General features: G+C 33.9%; 1 protein-coding gene across 4 annotated transcripts in view; it reads left to right on the top strand.

Annotated features, from left to right (window-relative positions):
* Positions 1-25,092, top strand: part of DGKB (diacylglycerol kinase beta) — a 693,878-nt gene that overhangs the window by 261,929 nt on the left and 406,857 nt on the right. For all 4 annotated transcript variants that reach the window (XM_044246133.1, XM_044246130.1, XM_044246131.1 and 1 more), the window contains one exon: positions 1,706-1,780. In XM_044246133.1, the coding sequence (XP_044102068.1) occupies positions 1,706-1,780 (75 nt within the window). The remainder of the gene's footprint in view (positions 1-1,705; positions 1,781-25,092) is intronic.

The raw sequence follows: 25,092 nt of genomic DNA, 5'->3' as shown, positions 1-25,092 counted from the left end.
CCTATTATGAATGCAAACCTTTTATGATGAATTGAATAAGAGTCATCTTTCACAAACAATGATATTTCATTCAGGATTTCCTTTAAAAATACTGGGTTTCTTGACTTTGATATGTTAAATAAGTAGCAAAAGTTTACAAAATTATATAGTCACACAGTTTCCCTGTAGCAGTCAACAGGTGTGAAAATGTTCACATAGCATTCATTCATTCAAACAGCAACACCTGAGTGAATCCAGACTTCTAGGAACTGGGGATAAAAGACCTAGAATACAGCCATGCAGTGAGGCAGGCCCAAACAGATACACCATAGTATCATAAGATGAATGCTGAACTAGAAATGTTTAAAATAAAGGTGCTGTGGAAGTTCAGAGGAAGGAAGGATATCTGAAGACTGAGAAGTCTTTGGACAGGAAGTAGCTTTTGAGTTGGTATAAGTAGATGATATGTGTAGATTTCCAGGTGAAGGAAAGAGATTTGTGAAAGCGTGTTGTCTTTTTGGGGAATGAAGAGATAATCACTAAAGTTAAAATTTAAGGCAAAGGAAGAGAGAGAGAAGACTTAACCTATGTTAAATATAATAAAATATTTTTTATTGTAAATAACTTGGCCCTAGGAACTTATCATCACAGAAACAACATGGCTGTATTTAAACAGCCCTGTGTAAGAGGACAAGATAGGTATAGACTATACAGAGCTGGTGAGAGACCTGGAATGCCTGAGCAAAGGCAATGAGATAGAATTGCCAAGTTTAATAGACATTACTGTTAGAAGGTGCAGGACTGTACTCCAGTCAGGTTCAGATGCTGGGGAAAAAGAAGTACTGAGAAGTACTGAGAATGACTCTTAGTATCTTTCTTGAGACACTGGTTCATATAATCAATCAAGAACTAGAATGTGAGGTTATTTTAGATTTGGGAGTGGGGTGATAGAAACAGATACTACATAGTGAATTTGGACAGTTCCTATCAGTAAAGATAGTCTGAATATGTTTGCAAAATCCATGGTAATATTTTTACATTTATATAATAAAAACTAAATATATTCCTTCATTTTTAATATTTAATCTAAGAATACCAATATGGAATGTGTATTTACTTAGAAACAATTGTGTTGCATTTGTTGGGCAATGATTGATTTCTTCTGGGAAAAAAATGAATTATTTAATATGTGTCCATCGAAACAGTTTAGCAGTTGTGTTAGCTGACTGATCAGATAGTGGTTTATGTGAAATAATTAAGCAGATGGGGTCACATTCTTTGGTTACATGCATACATACAACATGCACAGTCCTATTTTATATGTGGGATAGATTTCAGCTTGATTAGATTGACCCCAAACCTGTAAACTTCACAAGGATCAATTAGAGGAAGGTAGGTAAGTAATTTTATTCTGATACTCTTAAAAAATGTATTTGAAATCTAATTAGCTAAACAATATTCAAAAACAGGAAAAATAATATTCTAAATACATATCCGTATTTAGAATGCAAATATCACTATTTCTAATTTATAAGCTTTATTGCCCTTAATTGGCTATTAAATCTCTTTTTCTTATTGAGCTGTTATACTTCTCATATTATTAATGTAAAATTTATCAAATATATTTAGTTACAACCATGTATATAATTATAACATTAAGAGGTGCTATTTATTTAAAAATTGGAGACTAAAGTCCTTTTTTTCCCCCATATTTTCATCTTTATAGAATTTATAGAAAATTCCAATATCTCCTAAATCCTCGTCAGGTTTACAGCCTTTCTGGAAATGGACCAATGCCAGGGTAAGTCCAAGGATAAATCATTGCCATTGACTCATTTAATAGTAATTACTAAAAGAAGCAGCCTGATGTACCTAGAAATAATGCTATTTGAATATAGCAGCCAGATTAGTACACATAAAAACATTGAATATCAACTATATAAGAGTAACTGGTACAGATGCTATTTTTAGCATCTGAAATAGTCTGTTTCAAGCAGATTTTTTTGCCCCTTCTTAGTTTTGTAAAGTACTGCTCTAGTACTACTACTATTACTACTACTACTATTACTACTACTACTAATCACACAAACACACTGGCTGGGTACCTAAACATCCAAACCATCTGTTTGAAGAATCACTGTCTCTTCTTCTCCTTTTTAAATACAGAAAGAGGATCTACTATAGAGGAAAAAGCTAGTTAACAAAGAATAGAAATCATGACATGATGTTTTCATTTACTGCTTACGAAATCTAGTGACCACCACTTTCTTACAAGACACTTTATTAATAAGTAAGACATGGCAACAGAAGTTTATTTTTTCCAGCAGCAAACTGTGTACCTTTTACAACACAAGTATATGCTGAATTCAGTCATCATTACTTTGGCCTCGTTAACTAACAGTGTCTTCCACTGACCTGTTTTCTCACTATCAACTTGAGTAAGCATTAGACCAGATGTAGTGGAAGGAAGCATTATCTTCCAGATAATGCTTATCTGATCTTCTTTATTAATGAGAAAACAACAGCATAAAACATCAATGTGATTAAAATAAGTTTTCTGGGTTATTCTCAGAAACTAGAAATCAAATCTTGAAATTGGACTCTCTTAATGCTCAGAATAAAGTGTATACCTTAGTGTCTAATGTTAAATACATGTAAGTAAAATACAGTGAATTAATACAGACTCCTGCAACACTTTCTTCTCTTTCCTCTGCTCCCTGCCACCTTCTGGCCAGCACCTGCTGAGCGGTGATCTGGAGAGCCTCCTTGCTGTAGAAGGCAGGATCATCCTAAGCATTTAGTTCAGAACAGTGTCTTTGTCAAGTTCCAGACTGCAGAATCTAAAGGGTCATGATCAGATTATTGGCTCCTTGAGGCGCAGGCAAGAAGTCCTGATCTAGAGAAAGCCATGCAGAAGAAAAGTCTTAATGTTGACACAGAAGCTTAGTCAGAATGGCTCTTTTTCTTGTTCTTCAATATTCTCCAAATTTCAGAGAGGTAGCTGTTATTCTAAAGGCTCAAGCAATGGTGTGTTCAAATTTAGCCATTCAGGACCTGTGGAGTTCTCTGCAGACCCATAAATTGAGAATTTGCCTGTATTCCATAATTAAATGCAATGCCTACTGACATGCTAATTATAAGCCCATGTGTCTTTGACTCATTTCTGTAAAATGAGAAAAGTAATACCTGTCTCATCGGATAGTTGTGAAGTTAAATGGGATGATACCTATGAAGCATGTAAAAATATGCTTAGTACAAATGTCCCCAACTAATATTCCTTATTCTCAATATTATTTATAGTAATATTAGTTAATAATTAATAATTGCATGTTTGTAGCTTTATATAAACATTCTGTAATAATATTGATTTTAGCCTTGTTTTCATTTTCATTTTTTTCCCCACTCCACTTTAAAAGTGTACTACATGCTTCTTTTCACTCTTTCATTTTTAGGCATCTTATTATCCAGTACTCGATTTTAATACACTGAAAAAAAAAAGTAATATATGTACTTGTGAAAATCCACATTACAATGAGTCTCATTTAGAAAGTAAGTTAAAGGCTCCCCTTCAAGCACAAACACTCCTCATGTGACAGCACTGCAGATTGTTTGTGTGTATCCTCCCAGGACTTCTTACAAGAGCGTACAATCTAATGTGTGTATGTGATGTATTTATATACAATGTATTCATGCATACAGAGTGTTCATATACACACACGCATATGTATGTTGTTTGAATAAGTAGATTAAAAAAAAGATTTTGTTTATTTATTTGACAGACAGAGATCATAAGTGGCCAGAGAGGCAGGCATAGAGAGAAAGGGAAGCAGGCTCCCCACTGAGCAGAGACCAATGTGGGGCTCAATCCCAGGACCCTGGGATCATGACCTGAGCCAAAGGCAGAGGCTTTAACCCACTGAACCACCCAGGAGCCCCTATTTAACTTGGAGTATAGATCATTTATTGTTCTGCAACTTGCTTTTTTTTTTTTTTAACTCAAAAGCATATGATGGATATTGATTGAGTTCAGCAGATATTGATAAGTTTCATTATCTTTAAGAGCTGCACAGTATTCCATGGTTTTGTTAGCTGTTCCATTATTGATAAACATTGAGGTTGTCTGTACTTTTCAATTATTACCAAATTTGCAAAGTTAGCATTTATCAATGTATTTATGTCTTTCGAAAGTTTGTCCAAATGTTTGCATAGAATGGTTGATATAGGTAGAATTGCTTGATTGAGAATATTTTCCATTTTAATTGTGTAAGGTTCTGCCAAAATGAAATCAAAAATCAAAAAATTTGTATTGAATAATTCCAGCAGCTATGTATATAAAGCTAATTTCCCACAAGATTCTTTAAATTGGCTATCTTCAGTAATTTCTGTTTTAGTCCAATGTGATAGGTGAAAATATACTTGTCATTTTCATTTTCATGTGTTTTATCAATTATAAAGTTTAATATGGCATTAATTAGATACACTTTTCTATAAACAACAGAAATGTACCCTGGCTTATTACCTAAAATAAAGTTCAATTATGAGGTCGCTGCTAGAATTAATAGAAAAAATAAAGAACTCTGTTTCAGCAAAGATAGGGATCAGGACAATTTGAGGAAATGGAGTAGCGGGACTAAAAGGACAAAGTCCCATGGTAGTTCTTTCCAAGAGGAATTGATTCCAGTTGCTTTTAGTATTCTTATTTCTCTGCTCAACATTCAGATCCCAGTGAAAAGTATATTTATTGGTTTCTCTCATTTTCCATGCCACAGCCTTGGCCTGTTTAGGATGGGGGATCTTGACTGACAGTCGTGTCAAGGCTTTATCTACATGGTTTATTCCCCTACAGCTAGACAAGGATATATAACCTGAGGATGAAAGAGGAATTCTTGGAGGAGATAAACCATAGGTATTCAGCACAGTGCAGCCATAGGGCTGTCCAATATCCCTTCTTTTCTGAACACAACAATTGAAAAAAATTATACTAGTCAGTATTGCCACCACCAAATGCACAACCGAGAGCACACATTCTTCTAAAATGTAGACACCCCAAACTTTTTAAAAGTCACAATATACAACTCCAAGTCCTGGTTAGCAGGAAACAACTGGAGATGACTACTTTCTCCTCACTCTCCACACATTTGGGATTAACATACAGAAATGTAATGAGAAATTAAAAAATTTAACTACAAATGTGAATTTAATTGAATGATGATTTTAATAATATAAAGAATGAAACACATGTAAAGTCTGTGGCACTGGGTTTGCAACTGGTTGAAAGCTGTAGGTGAAACTTAGAATGTTTCTCCTGCTTATACATTTGTACCCAGTGCGGTGACCCATTTTTACCTGATAGTTTTGAGACTTTGGTAGTATTGTTTGCATAGTGCTGAATTAGTCTCTCATTTGCCGTTACTGAAAGGCGTGGTGGTATATGGCAGTATTAAAGTTATCTATCAAATATCTCCAGGTCTTCTCCAGGTGTTTGATTATATTTACTTTCTTTAATCATAGCAATGTGGAGTATCCGTATGTTTCTCATAATAAACCTCTGGGATAAAGTAGATTTTCCATGCTTTCTTATCATTTGCCACAGTAACCAGCAATATTCTAGATATTGGCTCTTTTGTTAGCTTGGATCACAGAGTGAAGAGAGATAGAAAGGACCCCCACCCCCCGCCAGCAACACATACTGCTTTACCTGTGATCCCCATAGAATGAGGGATAAATAAACGTCTCTAAGGCTGTGCCCCTATGATTTGGGGTTATTTGTAATTATATATTGCCTGATCTTTCATGATAAACCAACGCTAGAAGGAGAGATCCTATTCGTACTCTCTATGCCCATTGGATAGCAACAAATCTCTTTGTCCTTGGGAATCAGAATCCACTATATTAGGTAAATCATCTTTTTTTTTTTTTCTTATTTGCCTAGTCCTATAAAACCCCTCAAAAACGTCTATATGTCAGTTATAGCTCCTAACTCAGTGAAAACTTTATTGTCTCATATGGCAGCATTCTCCACTTTGGTGTTAAAGCATCTAAACCATGATAGTTAAAAACTGAGGGGATGGGAAGCAGAATTTTGAAAGTGGATGTACTCATCAGTGTTTGTCAGAGAAAGAGATCCAATAAGGTATATAGAGAAGGATTTATTATAAGGAATTGGCTTATATGCTCTTGGAGACTGACAAGTACAAAGTCTACAGAGTTGATGTTTCAGTTTGAATCTGAAGGCTGGCATGGTATTTTAAAACCAGAAGGAGCCACTGTCCTAGTTTGCAGGCATCAAGCTAAAGAGCTCTCTCTTTCTGGAGTAGGGTCAGTCTGTTATTTTTTTTTTACTTTCAGCTGATTGGATGGGGCCTACCCACATTATAGAGGACAATCTCCTTTACACAGTCTACCAATTTAAGTATTATTAAAAATACCCTCACAGAAAAACCCAGAAAAATGTTTGATCAATTATCTGGTCATCCCATGACCCAACCAAGTTGACACGTAAAATTAACCATCACAATATGTATTAAGTCTAATTGTAAGTTTCATCACTCAACATGTACCTTTTGGCCCCGGGACCATGTATTTTCTCAAATGAGTAAGCAGCATCATATAGTTTAGAGTCTGTGCAGCAGAAGTTTGTAGTACACTCTTTAAGTGTTCCCACTGATTCAGGGACTGAGCTTTTAGTAGGCTATTTCAGCGTTCTACTGACCAACTGCTTCTGCCTGATGAAATACAAGAGAAGACTTTTAAGTCTTGGGGGCATCAGCTCACTGCCTTTCTTCCTTCTCATTGAAAGGAATTTTTTGAAAGGATACCGCAACATGTGAGACACTATGATAGTATATAAGTCATTCAATAAATCAATTGCAGTTACCATTGACAAAGACGTAATGGGAAGGAAAAGTAAATTCAATTACTAGAACAAATTCCTAGTGCAATGAGGCAAAGGCTACATTCCATTATGAAAGGGGTCAGGTGAATTTAGGCTACTTCTAAACAGTTGGCTGAGGCCCTTAGAGTACATCAACATATTGGAGTTCACTCATTGGTTTCTTTGATGACTGAGCACTCCAGAGTCAGTATCTACCTTTCTTGTTGAAGATTAATTAGTGTTGTTTATCTCTTTCAATAGCCTCCCCTCCTACTAATATGAACATAAGCCTTTTTTTTGCACACTCACTAGGAGTAACTAAGAAAAATGCTGACTGGGATTCCTTTGGGTCATTTTCAGTCCCAACTATGGGTTAATTCTTATATAAGAAGTTCACTTATATAAGCTTTCCTTTCATCACTGATTCTCTATTCTTGTCCTTTCCAAGTCCTTCATAGTCTAAGGCATGTCATTAACCATTACTGTTGCATTGATGTGTTTCATAAACTTTGGACATCATTCTGCCCAGAAAAGGTAGACAGGTTTTATTGTGTACAATATGGCTCCCTGGTCAACTGGCTGCCTTTCCTGTCCTCCTCGTATTACTCCTAGTATGGTTGTACCGCCAAGCTGTCCACTTCCTGCTTCTTCTGGCATATCATGGAGAGGTATTGGTAAATCATTTTTTTTTCTTTTCTTTTATCCTTAAAGAGTGAGAATAAAAAAGTCCCTATGAGGGGAAAAAAAAAATTAGAAAGAAAAAGGTATAGGTTGAAGGAGTGGTGCAGAGTATAGGGAGATTTTGAGTATCTGAGGGGTGGACCCAAGCATTTCAATGTCTTAAAAGCTCCCCATTCGATTCTATGCAGCCAGCATAGAGAACCACTAAATAAGTAGATTGATTGCTATATAATAGGTGTTATATGCCATATGATATGGTGCAATTGGGGTGATTTCCCAATTATATGTTTAATAATCATTGTAAATTCTTAGACAGTCATCAGTCTTTTGTAGTACCGTTTTTATAGGTTGTCACGTATGGATGAATCAGTAGCCCATAAATACGTCTTAGATCAAAATTCAGATTCAAATTTCAGAGAAAAATGGTCTCATTGACCTAGTTTGTCCATATGCCTACCCCATTCTTTGGGTCAATACAGTTGGTTTATTTGTGTGATAGATCTACCAAAACCATTCTCAGCACTGTTTCCCCTAATCAAATAAGGCCAAAAAAAACATGCTCCCAATAAGTTTTTTTTTTTTTTTTTTTTGCGTGTGTATACTAAACTTTTGTATTTTTTGAGTAAAGCGTATGCTCTTTTATTTGCCCATATTCCTTTTGATATATTTGTCTTTTTTTATGTTCATTTTGAGATCTCATTATGTATTAATGTCATAATTTTATAAACATTGCAAATGTTTTCTTCTACTTTGCTCTGTATTCTTTCAATTTACATATTTTTGTCCATATAAATATTCAAAATTTTCATCTACTAATTCTGTGAAGAATGATTACTCTCTTTTATATGTTTTAGAAAACCCTTTCCTCAAGCAAAGATTATGAAATGTTCCTGTATATTTTCTTTTATTACTTTTACATTTTGTTTTAAATTTCTGACCTTTAATCTCTTTTTTTTTAAGGATCTTATTTATTTATTTGACAGAGAGAGCAAGAGTACAAACAGGAGGAATGAGAGAGGGAGAGAGAGAAGCATACTCCCTGCTAAGCAGGGAGCCCGATGTGGGGCTCAATCCCAAGACCCTGAGATCATGACCTGAGCTGAAGGCAGACACTTAACCAACTGAGCCACCCAGGTGCCCCTCTGACCTTCAGTCTTTAAAAATTGCATTTTATCTTAGAAATGCATTGAAAGATATGGATTAAGTAGTAGTGGAGCACATTTTCCCCCTTACATTGAAATGTAGCTGTCCAGGATGTCTGCATGGCTCAGCCAATTAAGTGTCTGAGTTGATTTCATCTCAGGTCATCACCTCAGGGTGGTGAGATTGAGCCCAGCAGTTGGATTCCATGTTGGGCGTGGAGCCTACTTAAGATTTTATCTCTCCCTCTCCCTCTGTCCCTCCCCAACTCTCTTTAAAAAAATGTCATTATCTCAACAAAAGCTATTCATTAGTTCACTGTTTCACCACTGATTTGACTATTTTGTATATGATGAAATAATACATATGTTAGAGCATTGCTGTTCTTTGCTTTGTTAATCTGCTTATTGATTCTAATAATAGATTTTATATACTTTAATTCCCTAATTATCTCTCAAAATTTAATGACATTCCCTCTCTGTTGTTTGTTCATGTCTCAAGTTTAAAAAAAAAAAAAAGAGTTTGAACGTAATTGCATTGAATTTTTAGTTTCAATTGGATCCCTGTGAGAATGCCGTTTCTGATACCATTGCCCACGCTGTGTCCCCACTGGCTGACCTGAGCTTCTAAGAGAGTTGTTCCTTGTTATCCTGGAGGCGAATGCCGCAGGTAGCTGCTCTTAATGGGGACTGTGGCCAGATTGTGCTGTAAGCCTCCACTTAGTCCCGTGACTGACCTGCTTGCATGTCATAACTCTTCCCACACCTGTTTCTTGCAGTGCTACCCCTAATCAAGCTTTGTTGACAGAGCTACTCTTACAGTCATTCCCTTTTAGTGTTTTGCTTTGGAAACTTTTCCATTCTCTAAGGTGTATTTACAAATCTAATATTCATTGTTATTTAGTTTCATCTTTGTTTCTGGTGTATTACTTTCCCACTGCTAGAAGATATCTATATAGATATATAGATATAAATATACATCTAGATTTATAAATCTATATATAAATCTATAAATATAGATTTATACATAAATATAGATATATCTATATTTATATAGATATATAGGTATATTTTTATCTGTGTCCATGAGCCTATAGTTATTCATTATCTAATTTATCTTTCAAAAGATTATTTATTTGAGAGAGAGAGAGAGAGAATGAGAGAGAGCAAGAGAGGAAGAGAGAAAGCATGAGAGGGGAGAGAGTCAGAGGGAGAAACAGACTACCTCCTGAGCAGGGAGCCTGAAGCAGAGCTCAGTCCTGGGACTCCAGGATCATGACTTGAGCCAAAGGCAGTGGCTTAACCAGTTGAGCCACCCAGGTGCCCCTTACTTGTTATTTTAATTTCCCTTTTCCCCATTTTTCCTTTTTACCACACCATCATTTGTATCTCTTCTCTTATTCTGTCTTTATTATTTTTTTCTTTTCTGACAGTTTGTTTACAGAGTAGAGACTTTTCTTGGTGTATTGAAACTAATCCTTAGTGTGAATTATTGAGTAAATATCAAACTCTTTGGACATTTCTCTTTTTGTCTTTAATTGTTTTCAAGACAAAAATGGCTATTTGTTTGTTTATTCCCATTATATCTCCTTATATAAAATCTCTCTGATCCTATTCTATTTAGTGATCTCTAACACTATTATCTATGTCATAAAACTGGTTTCTTCCTGATAATGCATATTGTGATCTAATTGAATAAATTATTTGGAGGTATAAACTAGTTGGAAAAGATGAAATACAAAATATGTATTGCTTTCTGGTTAGAGAATGATGAGATTTTTTTTTTCCTTTACCACATTAAAGTAAATACGCATATCTCTAGCTTCTCCAACAACTGCATATGCTAATGTGGCCTATGAAACGTCAATATCAAGTTTTTATGTACTTGTGACATAGCTTTTTCTTTTCCAACTCAAAGCTTTGTGAAAGTACAGATGGTTTATTTTATTTGCATACCATCCCTAAAATATTTCAGAAAAAATATCAAGTATTTATTGAACTGAAATAATATGTAAGATAAATCTTTTCAAATCATGCAAATTATTTTCCAGATTGTTACCAAAATGAGGTATAATGAATCTTTCATGAAAGGTGCTTTATAGAAATCTTTGGTTTCATCTAACTGAACTAAATGCAAAACATACATAATAGTAAAAATAAAATTTAACAGTCTACAAATTCACATATTCTGAGTATCAGATACTTACACATAGTGAAATCTTTAATATATTCTATTAAAATAAATGTGTAACTTAGAGAAGATATAAAAGATTCCACAGATTTTATTACTTTCTTACTTTAAGATATAATTTTATATAACAAAATTTCTACCATATTTTATGTAAATAAAATCCATCTTGAATCAGAACTTATGACCTACTACATATGTCTCTTGCTTTGGAATCTTGTTATGTCAGAGAGTTAAACAAAATCCTCAGAAGGCTGAGAAAAAGTTCATCAAAATTCAGTCTATATTTCTGGAAGTTTCCAGAAAAAAATGTTGCTAGTTGTAAAAAAAATGTTGGTAAGATAAAAATAAAGCACTCAGCTCACCCTTTTAGTCCTTAAGATTAACCCTATTTTATGATGATTTTGTGAACCACTTCTTTTTTTGTTTGTGTGTTTAAAGATTTATTTATTTATTTGGGAGGGGGTGGTGGCAGAGGGAAACGGAGAGAGAAAATCTCAAGCAGACTCCCCACTAAGTGTGGAGCCTGATGCAGGGCTCATTCTTATGACCCAGAGATCATGACCTGATCTGAAATCAAGATTCAGATGCTTAATTGACTGAGCCTTCCAGGTGTCTCTAAATGGGTGAGCATAATTCTGTCTTTATCACTTTATTAGTTTGACAATTGATTTATATTTTTATAGTAAAAATCTATAGGTTAGCAAAAGTAACAAAACATTAACATATCATTACAATTAACAAAATTATATAATCATCTGCCTTGTAGAAGAACTTCCCCATTTCAGGTATTACAACTCTGTAGTCACTTCCCACATGTATCAGCAAATGCATTATGACTTTAAAGATGCTCAAAAATCTGAAATGTTATTACTCATCTCATAAAGAAACAATAGTAGCTGGCTGAATAACAATAAGACTAGACACCTATGTTTTTATTTAGAGATTTTCACTTATCTAAATTCCCTGAACACTCTAAAAAGAACAACTTCACCTGAATTGCTTCTAGAAATAACCAATTTGTCTATATGATCTAACCTGTTTCTTATTTTATTCTACAGAAGTGAGGCTTCTAATAAATAACAAACTATTTTATTTGAATATTCACAGTTGGCTAAGCCTCTCCAGTGTGTTTCCCTGGCACGACCTTCCCATAAGCCCCAGGCTGGTAAAGGACATGTCCCTATTAATGAATGAATACAGGGAAACTCGTAGTAGATGGTTATCTCAGAATCTTATAGGAATGAGGATCATGTAGCTTACTCCTATAATTTAATTAAAAAGAATAAAAGTGGACAGTGTAATCCATGCTCAAGTAGACTAATGATGCAGCAGCTAAGTAAAAAGTAAAATGATAGCTTAATAATAACAATATTAGTAGTAACATCAATTGATCCAGAGTTTATTTATTAAATGGCTAACAGATGTCAGGAACAAGTCTTAGAACTTCCACTCCACTTGTAACAAAACAAACAACATTTTCTGCTCACATGGCCTTATGTTTCAATGGAGACAGACAGATTAAACTAGTAAAATACACATTGTGTCAGTGGAGAAGGTAAATAGAATATACATTGGTAGTGTGTGTTCTGTTTGTTCTTCTTTATAGGTTGAGCAGGAAAGAAGTCACTGAGTAGAGACTAGAAGGACATGAAGGAACAAGCCATTTGGCTATAGCATAGAAAAGCATTTGAGGCAGAGAGAGACACAGAAATAAAAGCATCATGACAGGACAACATTTGACATAACTGGGGGATATTAGCAAGATGGCCAGAGGGACTGAAGCTGAATGGATAGGAGTAGTTTATGAGAATGATACTGAGGGGCCAAATCACATAGGGTCTTGGGGTCACTGTGAGTATGATAATTAGGTTTATCCAAGAGTCTTCTGGTCTGTTCCTGGCTTGCCAGCATCTATCCCAATTTAGTATTTAGCCAGGAACTTTATATCTTAAGTACTGTTATTAGTGGGTGCATTATCATAAGCTCTGATGATTATGGGTTTGTGGTCTCTCCAGTTTGTATATCCAGTTTCTGCTATGTTTTCCTCTAGTCGGACATAAGGCACATCTGTCCAATGAATGGTGTTCTCATTTTTACATATAATCATTAAATATGAAACATAACCAGAAAAATGACTATCTTTTCCCAACCATTCCCACATGCAAAACAAATAACAATTTCTTCTGAAGTACAGTATATAGTGAGTTCAAAGAAAAAAATAAATATGCACTAAAAATCCTTTTGGCTAACTTGTATACCAGCCCATGGAATCTCATCTCCTTGTGAAATGCAAAGGAGAACAAATATACCAATTAGTAATATCTGTAGAGATTGGGGGAAATCATAGGTTAGATTTATATTAAATAAATGTGAGGAAGAGAGAATGAGCTGTCCTGCCAATTATTTTTAATGAATGCTTTGAATAGTCTTATTCAGTGTTTTTTTTTAAAAAAACTAAACATGTAATTGAAATTTATAAATATTTGTTTTGTACACTTTTATTTTGCAATAAAACTTTTCAGCAAAAATGAAAATGCATACTGAATGGAAAATTCAGTTCTGAGTTTCTCTTTTCTCAGAGATAATTGATAATGAATACATGATTTTTATGAAGTACTTATCAACATGTACCATCAACTATGGGAACTCTGGTGGTATCATTGTGCATATTGAAACTATAAGCACAAATACGCTATAGAAGCATCAGTATCTACTTCTAAATTAATAGCTAATTATCTGCTCAAAACAGCCATTTAAACTGCAGAAAATCTCTTTGCCTATCACTCTTTGAAGAATGACCTTTCATTTAGATCAAGTGATTGTCCTAAGTTAATGTTCATGTTCAATTCCAAGTTTTTTATGTGTGTTATAAGTGAAGTGATTAACTGTTGATATTTTGGCTTCATTGGAGGAAGAACTTTAAAATGGTTCAGCAATCCCATTTTTATATCAGAGCAATCAGAAGGCTTTAAACAGAAAATCCATTAAAAAAGTAAAACAGTAATGATTTTATTACTTCTTCCTATGGTGATAATTTGAATATAGATTTTGTTGGAGCACATAGTCATGGCAAAAATATTGTTTTGACTAAAGTCAGAAACAATAGATAAAAGCATATGGTCTGAATTGGTTGTGGTAACTGCATCCAAAGAAAATTTACTATATTATTAATTAAAATAGAAACCTTAATTGTCAAATTCTATGTGTGTGCATATGTGAGCATGATCATATATACAAACACACACAAATTGTTCAGTTGTGCTACAGATTCTGTAGTCACTAAGAAATCTTCTGGAAAAATCAGCAAGTAAGGCTCAAATCTCAGATCATTTGAATAATGGAGTCCTTAAAATATCTGTGGATAATACTACTCCAGTAAGTCTTTTTCATTTTATAACCTTCTCTTTCATTTAAAATTCTACCACTGAAGAAGTGTGACAGTTTAAAATAATTTAACATAGAGGCCTGTAGAAATCTACAATTTGATCTTATCTTGTCATCTCTTCATAAAAATATTATTCAAAATTATTGTCTTATGAAAAGCTGACCAAATGTAAAAAATGTTTAAGTCAATCAGGCAGTTCATTAATGAAATTATTATACTTGATTAGCCAAAAGGCCAAGAAATGAACATTAATGAAATTATTAGGCTATTATTCTCGACCTTATGATGTAGTGTCTGTGTGCTCTTAAATTTGCAGTCTGTTGTGATTTCTTATTCTAAATACATATATGTATATGTACATATTTATATGTAATGTCTAAAACCAGATTTTTACACATTTTTTTCTTAAAAAGGTCATCAAATTTTATAAATATCACACCCCACAAATCAGTATTTACCTTTGCTCTTAATTTATCAGTGAGGTATCATGGAAAGGAAAGTACTTCAACTTATGTTTGTTATTCCTACCATTATGAAAACATCGCTATGCAGGTCTATCTTGACTCCCTCCTCTATTCTCTTTTCAGATGTGGCTTCTCTCCTAGATAAAGTGTATTCACCTTCCTCTCTGGATCCCTGCTGCTCTCACTTCTTTGACTCTTCTTCATTATCTCACCCCCTTGCTATCACATCTTGAGCTGTCCTCTTCTATTGCCTTTTTATCTTAACTATGTAGGCCCCTTTTTAAGGTTTTTATTTATTTGAGAGAGAGAGCTTGAGTGGAGGGAGGGACAGAAGGAGAGAATCTCAAGCAGACTCCATGATGAGCATGGAGCCTTACTTAGGGCTCTATCTCATGACCCTGAGATCAGAATCTGAGACTAAACCAAAAGTCAGATGCTCAACCAACTGCACCACCAAGGCACCCCCATGTAAGCCCTCTTTCTATAAGCCCACTCTGCACTAAAGTGATTTGATTTAGTTTATAAAAGCATATGCAATGTTTACAATGTCATTATAAATTAACAATAAGAATTGATAGAGATTCAAGACCAAAGGGAATGCAGATAAGTAATTCCTAGGACTGCAATGTTGCATAAAATGAGCAACATATAAAACTAATGGAGGCTTTTAATTTTTAATTTTTTAAATTTTTAATTTTTTAAAAGATTTTATTTATTTGACACACAGAGAGAGAAGAAACAAGTAGGCAGAGAGGCAGGCAGAGGAGGGGGGGAAGCAGGCTCTCCACTTGAGGAGAGAGCCCGACGCGGGGCTCGATCCCAGGACCCTGAGATCATGACTTGAGCCGAGGGCAGAGGCTTAACCCACTGAGCCACCCAGATGCCCCTAAATTTTTAATTTTAAAAAATTTTTGAGCAAGTGTAAATCTGCTTACCTTCCCATTCCTTTGTTTTTTTCACAACTAAATACTTAATAAAATGAGCTGTTTTTCCACTCTTTCATTTCCTCTTCTGTGTAGTTGGGATTTTGACTCTACTCTCTATTGAGTCTGCTGTTGTCAGTAATAAACTTCTGGGTGTAGAATAAATTCTTGCTTATTTTTATATTTCTTAAAAGTCTCTCCTCCCTTGGATTTTCTTTTTTTTTTTTTTTAAGATTTATTTATTTATTTGCTTGGAGAAAGACAGAGAGAGAGAGATGGAAGAGCGGAGGAAAAGAATCTGAAGTAGACTCCCTGCTGAGTGAGGAGCCTAATTCTGGGCTTGATCTCATGACCAAGAGATCATGACCTGAGCCGAAATCAGAGCTGGATACTAAATCAACTGAGCTACCCAGTTACCTCTCTTCTCCCTTGGATGTTAGGAAATAATTGTCTCCCATCTCTAGAGTTGTTTCTTCTTATATAATTGGATACATCCTTCTTGGTACATCCCTTGAAAGTCACATTTTCCTAGAATTTCATACTCAGAATTCCATTTCATGCAATATGCTTCCTTAATTTTATAATAATAAAATAATAGTGATTTGTAGGGCATAGGTCAATGCTTATGCAAAGTGTAGCAACCTCATGTATTGGGCATTTTCTCCATTTGCAGATGAGGAAGCTTATGATGAGACAGTTTAAATAATTTGCTCAAGGTTTTAATCCCATAAAAGAGCAAATCTTTGTTGTATTCTGTTGTGACCATTTTAACTTCTGTTCTGTTCCTTCTTCTTACTTCCTTTCCTGATTTTTATAATCAGAAATATCTGAATTGCTTCTGAATATTGCCTTCCATTTCAAATTTCTCTCTGCAACCTTGTATAGATTTATACAACTATTAGGTGACGTTCCCATAAGAATGTCCCATAGGTATCTCAAATTTTACATGTCTAATATAAAACTAATTTTTTTTGCCCTTTCCCAAACTTGTTCACTGACATGTATCCTAAATGATGAAGGGGAAGACCATTCACCTTTCCCTTTCTTCTGACAATGAATTATTTCACACTGTCCAGAAATTCTCATCTAATCACTTTATTGGTTTCTTATATTCACCCTTTTTCTTATATATTAAACTTTCATTCATTTCTTCCTCTTCCCTGTCCACCAGTTCATCAAAGAATTAACTTACCACAGCTTCAAAATTCAACTCAGGTCTTTGTCTCCACTTTTTTTTTTTTAAATTTAATTTAATTTTTAAAAGATTTTTATTTATTTATTTGACAGACAGAGATCACAAGCAGGCAGAGAGGCAGGCAGAGAGAGAGAGGAGGAAGCCAGCTCCCCGCTGACTAGAGAGCCCGATGGAGGGCTCGATCCCAGGACCCTGGCTTTAACCCAGGCTTTAACCCACTGAGCCACCCATGCGCCCCGTCTCCACTTTTATTAAACCAACCTTGATACACTTCTCTGTTTAATCTGCATCAGCAGCTCCCAAAGAACATTCTACTGCGACCTGAACTGTGTGGGGTTTTTTTGTCTGCTTGCTCAGTTAAGCCATTGAGATATCTGAAGGCAAGGACTCTATCTTGCTTTTCAGTCTCTCGAATCTAACCCAGTTTCTGGTACAGAGTTGCAGTTAAATGCATATTAAATAAATGAATTGGTGCAGGTGTTGTAATCACTTATAAAATTACTTTCCTCATATATAAATATTCTATTAAATGCAACTCTCTTTCTTAGACATATGTAGCTATTCTATTGTGTTTGATCCCTGTCAAAGAATTTTATTTTTCCTCTAGAGAACTTCATGTGTTATTTCCTAATTCACAATACTTTCTTCTGCACATTATAAAATTAACTTGGTGGAAAGATCTGATGAATATAGAAAAAAAAAAACCTCATTCTAATTCCTAACAATAAAAGCATTAGGATGACAAAATGGATTTGGTTAGATGTGCCAAAGAAACCTAAGCAACCTAATCTCTTCTGCTGTTACATTTTAGGAGTTAATTTTAGATAGTGTCCTTTGGACCACAGATGATGTCTTTGTGCTTTCCAATTGGAAGTATTAAGAATGAAGTCTTCCAAGTTAACTTCTTTTAAAGATCAGGAAATATGTGTGAATTAAAAATCTTTATCATATATTTCTTTTCATTCTTCACTTCAAAATTTCAGTCTTTTTTTTTTTAACTTATGTTATAGTCATATAACTTATAAACTTAGAAGAAATATTTAAATTGAGTTTTCATGTACATACATATATGTTAGTATACAAACACATATGAATTACTTTAGGACTTTGAGGGATGAAGACACATGTATTTGGTCACCAACTTGATTGCATATTTGTAGCACTAAATATAGTTATGTGAATATTGAGTCAAATTACCTCCCTTTAGGGGTGCCTGGGTGGCCCAGTCAGTTAAGTGTCTGCATTCAGCTCAGGGTTCAGGCCATGATCCCTGGGGTCCTGGGCTGGAGCCCCACCTTGGGCTCCCTGCTCAGGCAGTCTGCTTTTCCCTTTCCCTCTGCCCCTACTCCTGTTCATCCTCCCTCTCTCTCACATAAATTAATAAAATCCTAAAAAAATTTACCTCCTTTTCATTCTTATGCAGAAAATTCTTAGCATGTACAGATGAGAAGAAATGTTTAAAAAAAAAAACTGTTGTTTTATGTTCTTCAGTTACTTTGCCCCTAAATACTAATTTATGTTTACGTATATTTAAAACATCCTAAAAGGGTTGCTATTTTCTACATATCAGAATAAATTTGTATTTCAAAGTAAGATGTTTATAAAAGCATTTTATTATACAAATGAAATCATGAATAGTTTCAATAAAAGGTTAAGACTATTTAGCTAAGTATTACTTTGTCTTTAGTCATTCAAAAGTCATCTAAGAGAGTTTGATATTTTGTAACACATTAATTTTCTAAGAATTATGTGCACGAGTCAAAAAGGAACAAATAGTTGGACCGCATTCGGGAGTCTATTGTTTCCTGATTTCTCCTTTCTAATTCATTTTATGCCAGTGAGAACATTAAAGTTATTTAATAAGATAACAGGGGTTCTCAAGAACAAATATTCCCTCATTTTCTGTCTCTCATAATCTTTTTGGCATTTCTCACTGCCTTTCTCTCTGACTCTCTCCTTCTCTTGTAAAATATACATTTGCATAAAATATGTCTTTGATATTTCCAGAGATAATGAAATTAATGTTTCAGTTAATGGTGCACTGGAATATATATTTTCTCAAATACTCTGGAAGTTACTTCTGGCTGTGATGGTAACAGAGTTAAGTTATACTGGGTTCATATCCATGAGTCCAAAATACATTTTTATGAATATCCCACTTATCTACATGCCCAAAAGAGTATAAATTCATCTTTCATACAACATCCTCAAAAGATTAGCCAAATTTGTTTAAAATAGGTGAACTTTCTAGTTTACCTAACCTTTATTAGTGAAATAGAGTACCTGAGATATGAGACGACAGGACATGTTTATAATTAGTTTTACTCTAAGCTGAAATGTTGGAGGAGGCACATTATAGTTGATGAGTAATCACTTGAAGCTGACATTATCAAGATCCACAGGAAAAAATCAAATATAACCCTTCCCCAATTTGGTAGCATATAGTATAGAGGAATCTTTTGGGGGACATAATTGCTTCATGCATAGATTTTTCTAACCTGATTGCAGCAGCAGTAATAGTATCCAGTGATACCAGTATGTATAGATGCACTTTGGGAATTAGGAAATGAGGTGAAAGGTGTTAGGAATTGTTTTTCTGGATTGTAAATATGGTTTTGAAAACAATAACAGCATCACAATTCAGAAATTTCAACCTGATTTTAACGAGGCAGTTGTGAAGTTATTTAATCTTGTAACTGTAAGAATAATAGGTAACTGTGTACATGCAGGTATGAATATGAATTGAGTTGAATAATAAGAGATAAGTATGTTTGTTTCTGGCTCAAAATGCTTAAATCAGAATGCAGAGCTTTCTTAAGGCAAGCTCTTGAGATAAACAAAGAGGAGGTAAAGAAGACTTGAGGGCATATAATGAAGTTATTTTCGATCCTTTGACCGTGTGTTTCTTTAATACAAAGAAACATGAATAGGTACAATTAAATGAGCTTTCATTCCATGCTATCACGATAATAATAATTATGAATCTCATACTGGTTTCTTCTAAATATCACAGAATATAGTTTTATACTATGTACATTGTTTAATTGCTATACATATATTTATTTTTATATGTTCAATCTGATTTCTAACTGATATAGCCTGATCATATATAAATGACAGAATCATTTATTTTCTTTGAATGGTAAAACAGGAGATTGGAATAAAATGAAATTCCTACATATAGTCATTTAAGAAATCTAATTATAAGACACTTTCCAAGATTATGGAATCAGTACTACAGGTTTTATTTCTTCTTTTTTAAAAAAGTTTTCCCAGTGTGTTTTTAAAATACTGTTGTCAAGTACAAATTAAAACTTCCTGAATTTTCTATATTAGTTTTATCTTCACACTTTTTTAGAAATGGAAAGTAGACTTCTAAATCTTAGTATCTTAATTTGCTTTTAGTGGTTCAAAACCTCACCACCCACTTTTTTATAGGGTGTGCTGTAGCGGTGGCTGTTGAGCAAATGTGATAGACAAGCCTCTGACGTGGAGCTGCTAAACCTGTACATTAACATAAGATCTCTTTCAAATTTAGCTACTGTAGATAAATAGGAAATGCTCTAAGAGAGCATGAATGACCAACATTGGAAACTCAAAAATCATTAATCCACTTCATAAGTCATTTTAAGTTTTAATTTAATAAATCTCCATAAAAATAGTCTAAATAAATTCTGGGGCCATGCATGATTACTTCATTATGCATTCATTCTGCGGGTGAACCTCTGAAATTGGTAGGTGAAAGTAGAGTACATACTACTAAAGTTTCCACTAACAGACATCATTCCAGACACTCTTCATTCCCTTATCCTTCTTGTTGTTAGGATGTCCTTTGAAGTGGGAGCCTCACATTTGCTGGTCTTTACAGCTTAATGAGTGAAAAGTTAGTACCTTGCAGAGCCCTATATTTTTGTTCTTGTCAGGTCTCTTGGATTTGTTTGTTCTCAGTCAGACCTATTTTCCTTCGCATTTTCTGTCCCTAATGCAGTGTCATAAGCAGGTCTCCCAGTAGTTGGTTTGCTATCGTTTCAGATCGAAGGTAGGAAAACTCATTGCCCATCCAGCTTTGCTTGGTAGGAAGTTCTATTTGTCATTATTTTGCCAGAACACAGGGGTGAGGGATGGCACTCTGATCTATAAAACATATACACTACTTTTAATGAAGGGAAAAGAATTGAATTAGTAGTAGTCTATGGATAGTACAATTTAATTTACATAGACATATTGTTTATTTCTTAAAACAGCCCAATGAAGCAAATGGCATTAACTCCATTTTAAAGATAAAGAAACCGAGACTGAGAATGATTAAATAATTTTCCAAGGCTATAATTCCAATGAATGAATGAAATAAGGAATGAATGACTCTCTAGGAAAAACAGCATGGATTGAGTGGAGTAATAGGCTGAGATAGAGAGGTCAATTTTTCAATCCATTTAGCAGTCAATTTATAGAGAGTAAGCTGGTCTGACAGTCACATGGGGTTTATGTTTGGGGGTAGGATGCTGCTGAAGAACCAATGATGACAGTTTTAAAAGCAACAAGAATGAATAAGAGATGAAACATCATCATGGAGTAGAAGAACAATGGTGAGTCAAATGGATGATTAGGCTTTCACCAGAAACAATTAGCTCTATGGGTAAACTTTTCAGCTGCCAGCATATTTTGAAAAACTTTGCTAGGTTTCAGTTAGATAATGTTTGAAAATTAGGAGATAGACAAATTAATAGGCTATATAACTGGCAAAAACTGATTTAGGGAGAATTAGAAAATATAAATTTTATTCCATAATTGTGAAAGGAATTCAAACAATTATTTTAAAAAAAGAAGGAAAGAGAGAAACCAAAGACTCACCCGAAATAGAATAGCTTATATGCAAGTGCTACAAGTTTTAAGGAACTTCCAAAATTGTACACATGCTTCCAAAAATGGAAGATGAGGGCATATTCTGCAACTCACTTTCTGAGACAGAATAATTTTGACAAAAAATTAGAGGTGATATCAGGAAGAAAAATAGTCTGTTGTGTTCATGAATATAGGTTCAAAATGTCTGAGCAAAATATTAACAAACTGAATCCAGTTCTCTATAAAAGTATTAATAAACTGTGTCCAATTTGGGCATATAAGTGTATCATAAGGAGGCTTTAATGATACAAAAATGTTTAAATGTATATTCCCACATTATTGGTTTAGTGAGATAAGCCATAATAACATCTCAAAAGATACAGAAAAAAATTTTAACAGATTCATAATGAAAATCCTTACTATAATAGGAATAGAAGGAAATTTTATTACCCTTAAAAGATGTCTCTCAAAAAAAGGAAAGAAAAAGAATATCTGTACAAAAACATATTACATGGGGAAAATATAGAAATATTCTATTTAAATTTAGGAACAAGATAGGAGCATTACCTCTGAATATCCCAATTCAGCAATGTTTTGGAGCTCTGGGTAACACAATAGGAAATAACAGTTATAAAGATTGGGGATCACCAATAGTACCAATATTATTGGCATACTATATTCATGGATGAAGAAACTTGATTTAAATTTTACAGATTTTATTTGTCCCAAAAGTGATCTGTAGGCTTAATGTTAACTCTGATCAGTGTCTTATTTGGTCTTTATTTGTTTTAATCTTTATTTTTGTGGATTGGACAAATTAAATTTAAAATATGTATATCGAAAAATCAAAGAAGAAATAATAGTGTAGATACTTCATGCTCTGTGAGATATAGACTTACTATAAAACTACTTAAAGAATTACAAAAATGTGATACTGGTGCAGGCATGGACAAAATATGAATAAAATAAAACAGTTCAAAAAGAAATATACTCATATATGGAAATCTGATTTATGATGGTGCTTATGTGGTAAGACATAGCATTATCCAATAAGTAAAAGGATGGACTAAAGAAGAGAGAAAAATTGGTGCACAACAGCCACAAGGAAGGAAAGGAGGGTGGAAGAGGAAAAAGAAAGAGTGAGAAAGAAAGAAAGAAAGAGGATGGAGGTTGGAGGAAAGGGTGAGGAAGGGAAATGAATAAAAGGATTCCTACCTCACACCACAACACAGATCTGTTAAAAGTAAAACTGAAATTTAAAAAGAGTATATATGAATTATCTTCTGACCTCTGAGTAGGGAAACTTTTCCTACACAACACAGGTCAAAGTGCTAACCACTTATGAGAAGGTTGATAAATTGAAATACATTAAAACCAAATCTTGTTTATTAAAATACACATTAAAGTTTAAAAAATTTCAATTTGTAGAAGATATTTGTAAAAAAGTATTAAAATTGAGAACAAGAATTTTTACAAATCAACAAAGATAAAAAGGAGTAGAGAAAGGAAACAAGTCATGAATAACCATTTTACAAAAGAGGAAACCCATGAAATTAAGAAGTGTAACATTAGAAGTGTTAGAGATAATGTATTCAGTCAAATATCTATGTTGAGAATGAATGCATACATTGGTACAACTTTTTTGGGAAACAAAAAGTTGCATTAAAGTGTGCCCTACTCTAAAAGTAACCACTGTCCTTGAGCACTAGAAAGCATGTCCAATAATACAGTGTTTATAAAAACCATAAACTAATCAATCCAAATGTCCATTGACATGGGTTTAAAAAGGCACACTCACATATATGATAATTAACAGTAGAAACGAAATAACTTCAAATATACATGGAGAGAACTTTAGCTATCACATGATTGAGTCTTAGTAACAATACCAAGTGGAAAGAGCAAAAAGTGAACAGAATGTTGTCTATGGCATGTGCATGATAACGAAAACTTAAAATAGTGCTCACTTTTGTGGATGAGGAAAAAAGATGCTAAAGGGAAAGAGCATAGTGTCTATGTAAGTTTTTGGGAATGTTCTCCCACTGGGGTGGGCAGTTGGTACATAGGTACTTAATTTACCCATTATAAAAGACTCAAGGAGAGTCTTTTATAATGGATATTAAAATTGATATCCATTATAAAAGACTCAAAGAGAATATTGCAGCATGTCTAACAAAAAGAAAGTATCTACAATATAATACCTAAGGAAATATGTGGAAGTCTGATATTCTAAATATTCATTGCTCTTAATATCAGGTGGCAGAATTTCAGTTAATTTTTACACATTTCTATTATGTTTATGCATTGTTTTTATTTAACAAAATGTTTTTCTAGTAATGCTAATTTAAAAGAAAACACTCAGGTAGAATTTATAAGATAATAATAAAAGACAACTCGGTAGAAAAGATGGGCAAGAGTTTAAAGATGCAGTTCATAGAAGAGATCACATACTTGTAAACCTACAAAAATATGCTCAACATACTCGCAAACAGGAATGTGTGATTTTACAATAAAAGCATAATTTGGTTTTTCATTATTATTGAAGAAATATCATAAAGTTGTTTACAAGTAGTGTTTCGGAGTTGAGAGAAATTGACACATCTTCTATAGCAGAAACAGTTCAGAGAGTAGTATGATGGTATAGTAGTTTTCCCATCTAGATTAGCCTTCAAAACATATGTGTATGTTCACATAAATGTTCTTCAAATAGTGTTATCTATAATGCTTATTTTTTGTAATAATGAAACACTGGAAATAGTTCAACAGTACCTGAAGAGAAATGGTTTATTTGATCACACAATGAATACCTTATGTAATACATTCACTTATTGTAAATCATGTTGCAACATTGTGTGAGCAGACACAGGATGAATAGCACGAGCCTATTCATGTTAAAAATGTGTGTTTAATAAAATTCATATGTGCATATTCACATATGTAAATATATAGAAAAATTTCTTGGATAATTGCATATTATATTACCCGTGGTTATCCCTGGGCAAGGGAGGTAAACAGACACATTCCACATATTTCTGTGTTGTTTCAGTATTTTTTTTAATTTTTTATTTTTTTTATTGCAAAAAACTTTTTATTTTTTTATTGCAAGAAAGTAGGCATGTACAATTGTATAACTGGCTGTCTTACCTGCCTTTTTAACTTTTCTCCAAGGTAGGTTGCTTTAATAAGCATAGTGCTATGTGCAATAGCAAAAGATGCTATGGGCGTTTATTACGCCCACCCAGCAGTTAGGCTTGAGTGTTCCGAGGTAGCAAACACTGAGGGCCATATCAAAAGACAAGAGAAGCCTGGCTCCCATTTGCAAATTCTAAGTCAAAGGAATCACTGAAACAGAACCCGAAAGCAGTGTGATCAATTTCTTCCAGTAATGGAAGAGTCCGAAAACTCTCAAAGACATATTT

Source organism: Neovison vison, chromosome 4 (genome assembly GCF_020171115.1).
Source record: "Neovison vison isolate M4711 chromosome 4, ASM_NN_V1, whole genome shotgun sequence".
In the NCBI taxonomy this organism is placed as follows: Eukaryota; Metazoa; Chordata; class Mammalia; order Carnivora; family Mustelidae; genus Neogale; species Neogale vison.
The sequence above is the reverse complement of the archived record's forward strand: the minus strand, read 5'-3'. Positions and strand labels throughout refer to the sequence as shown.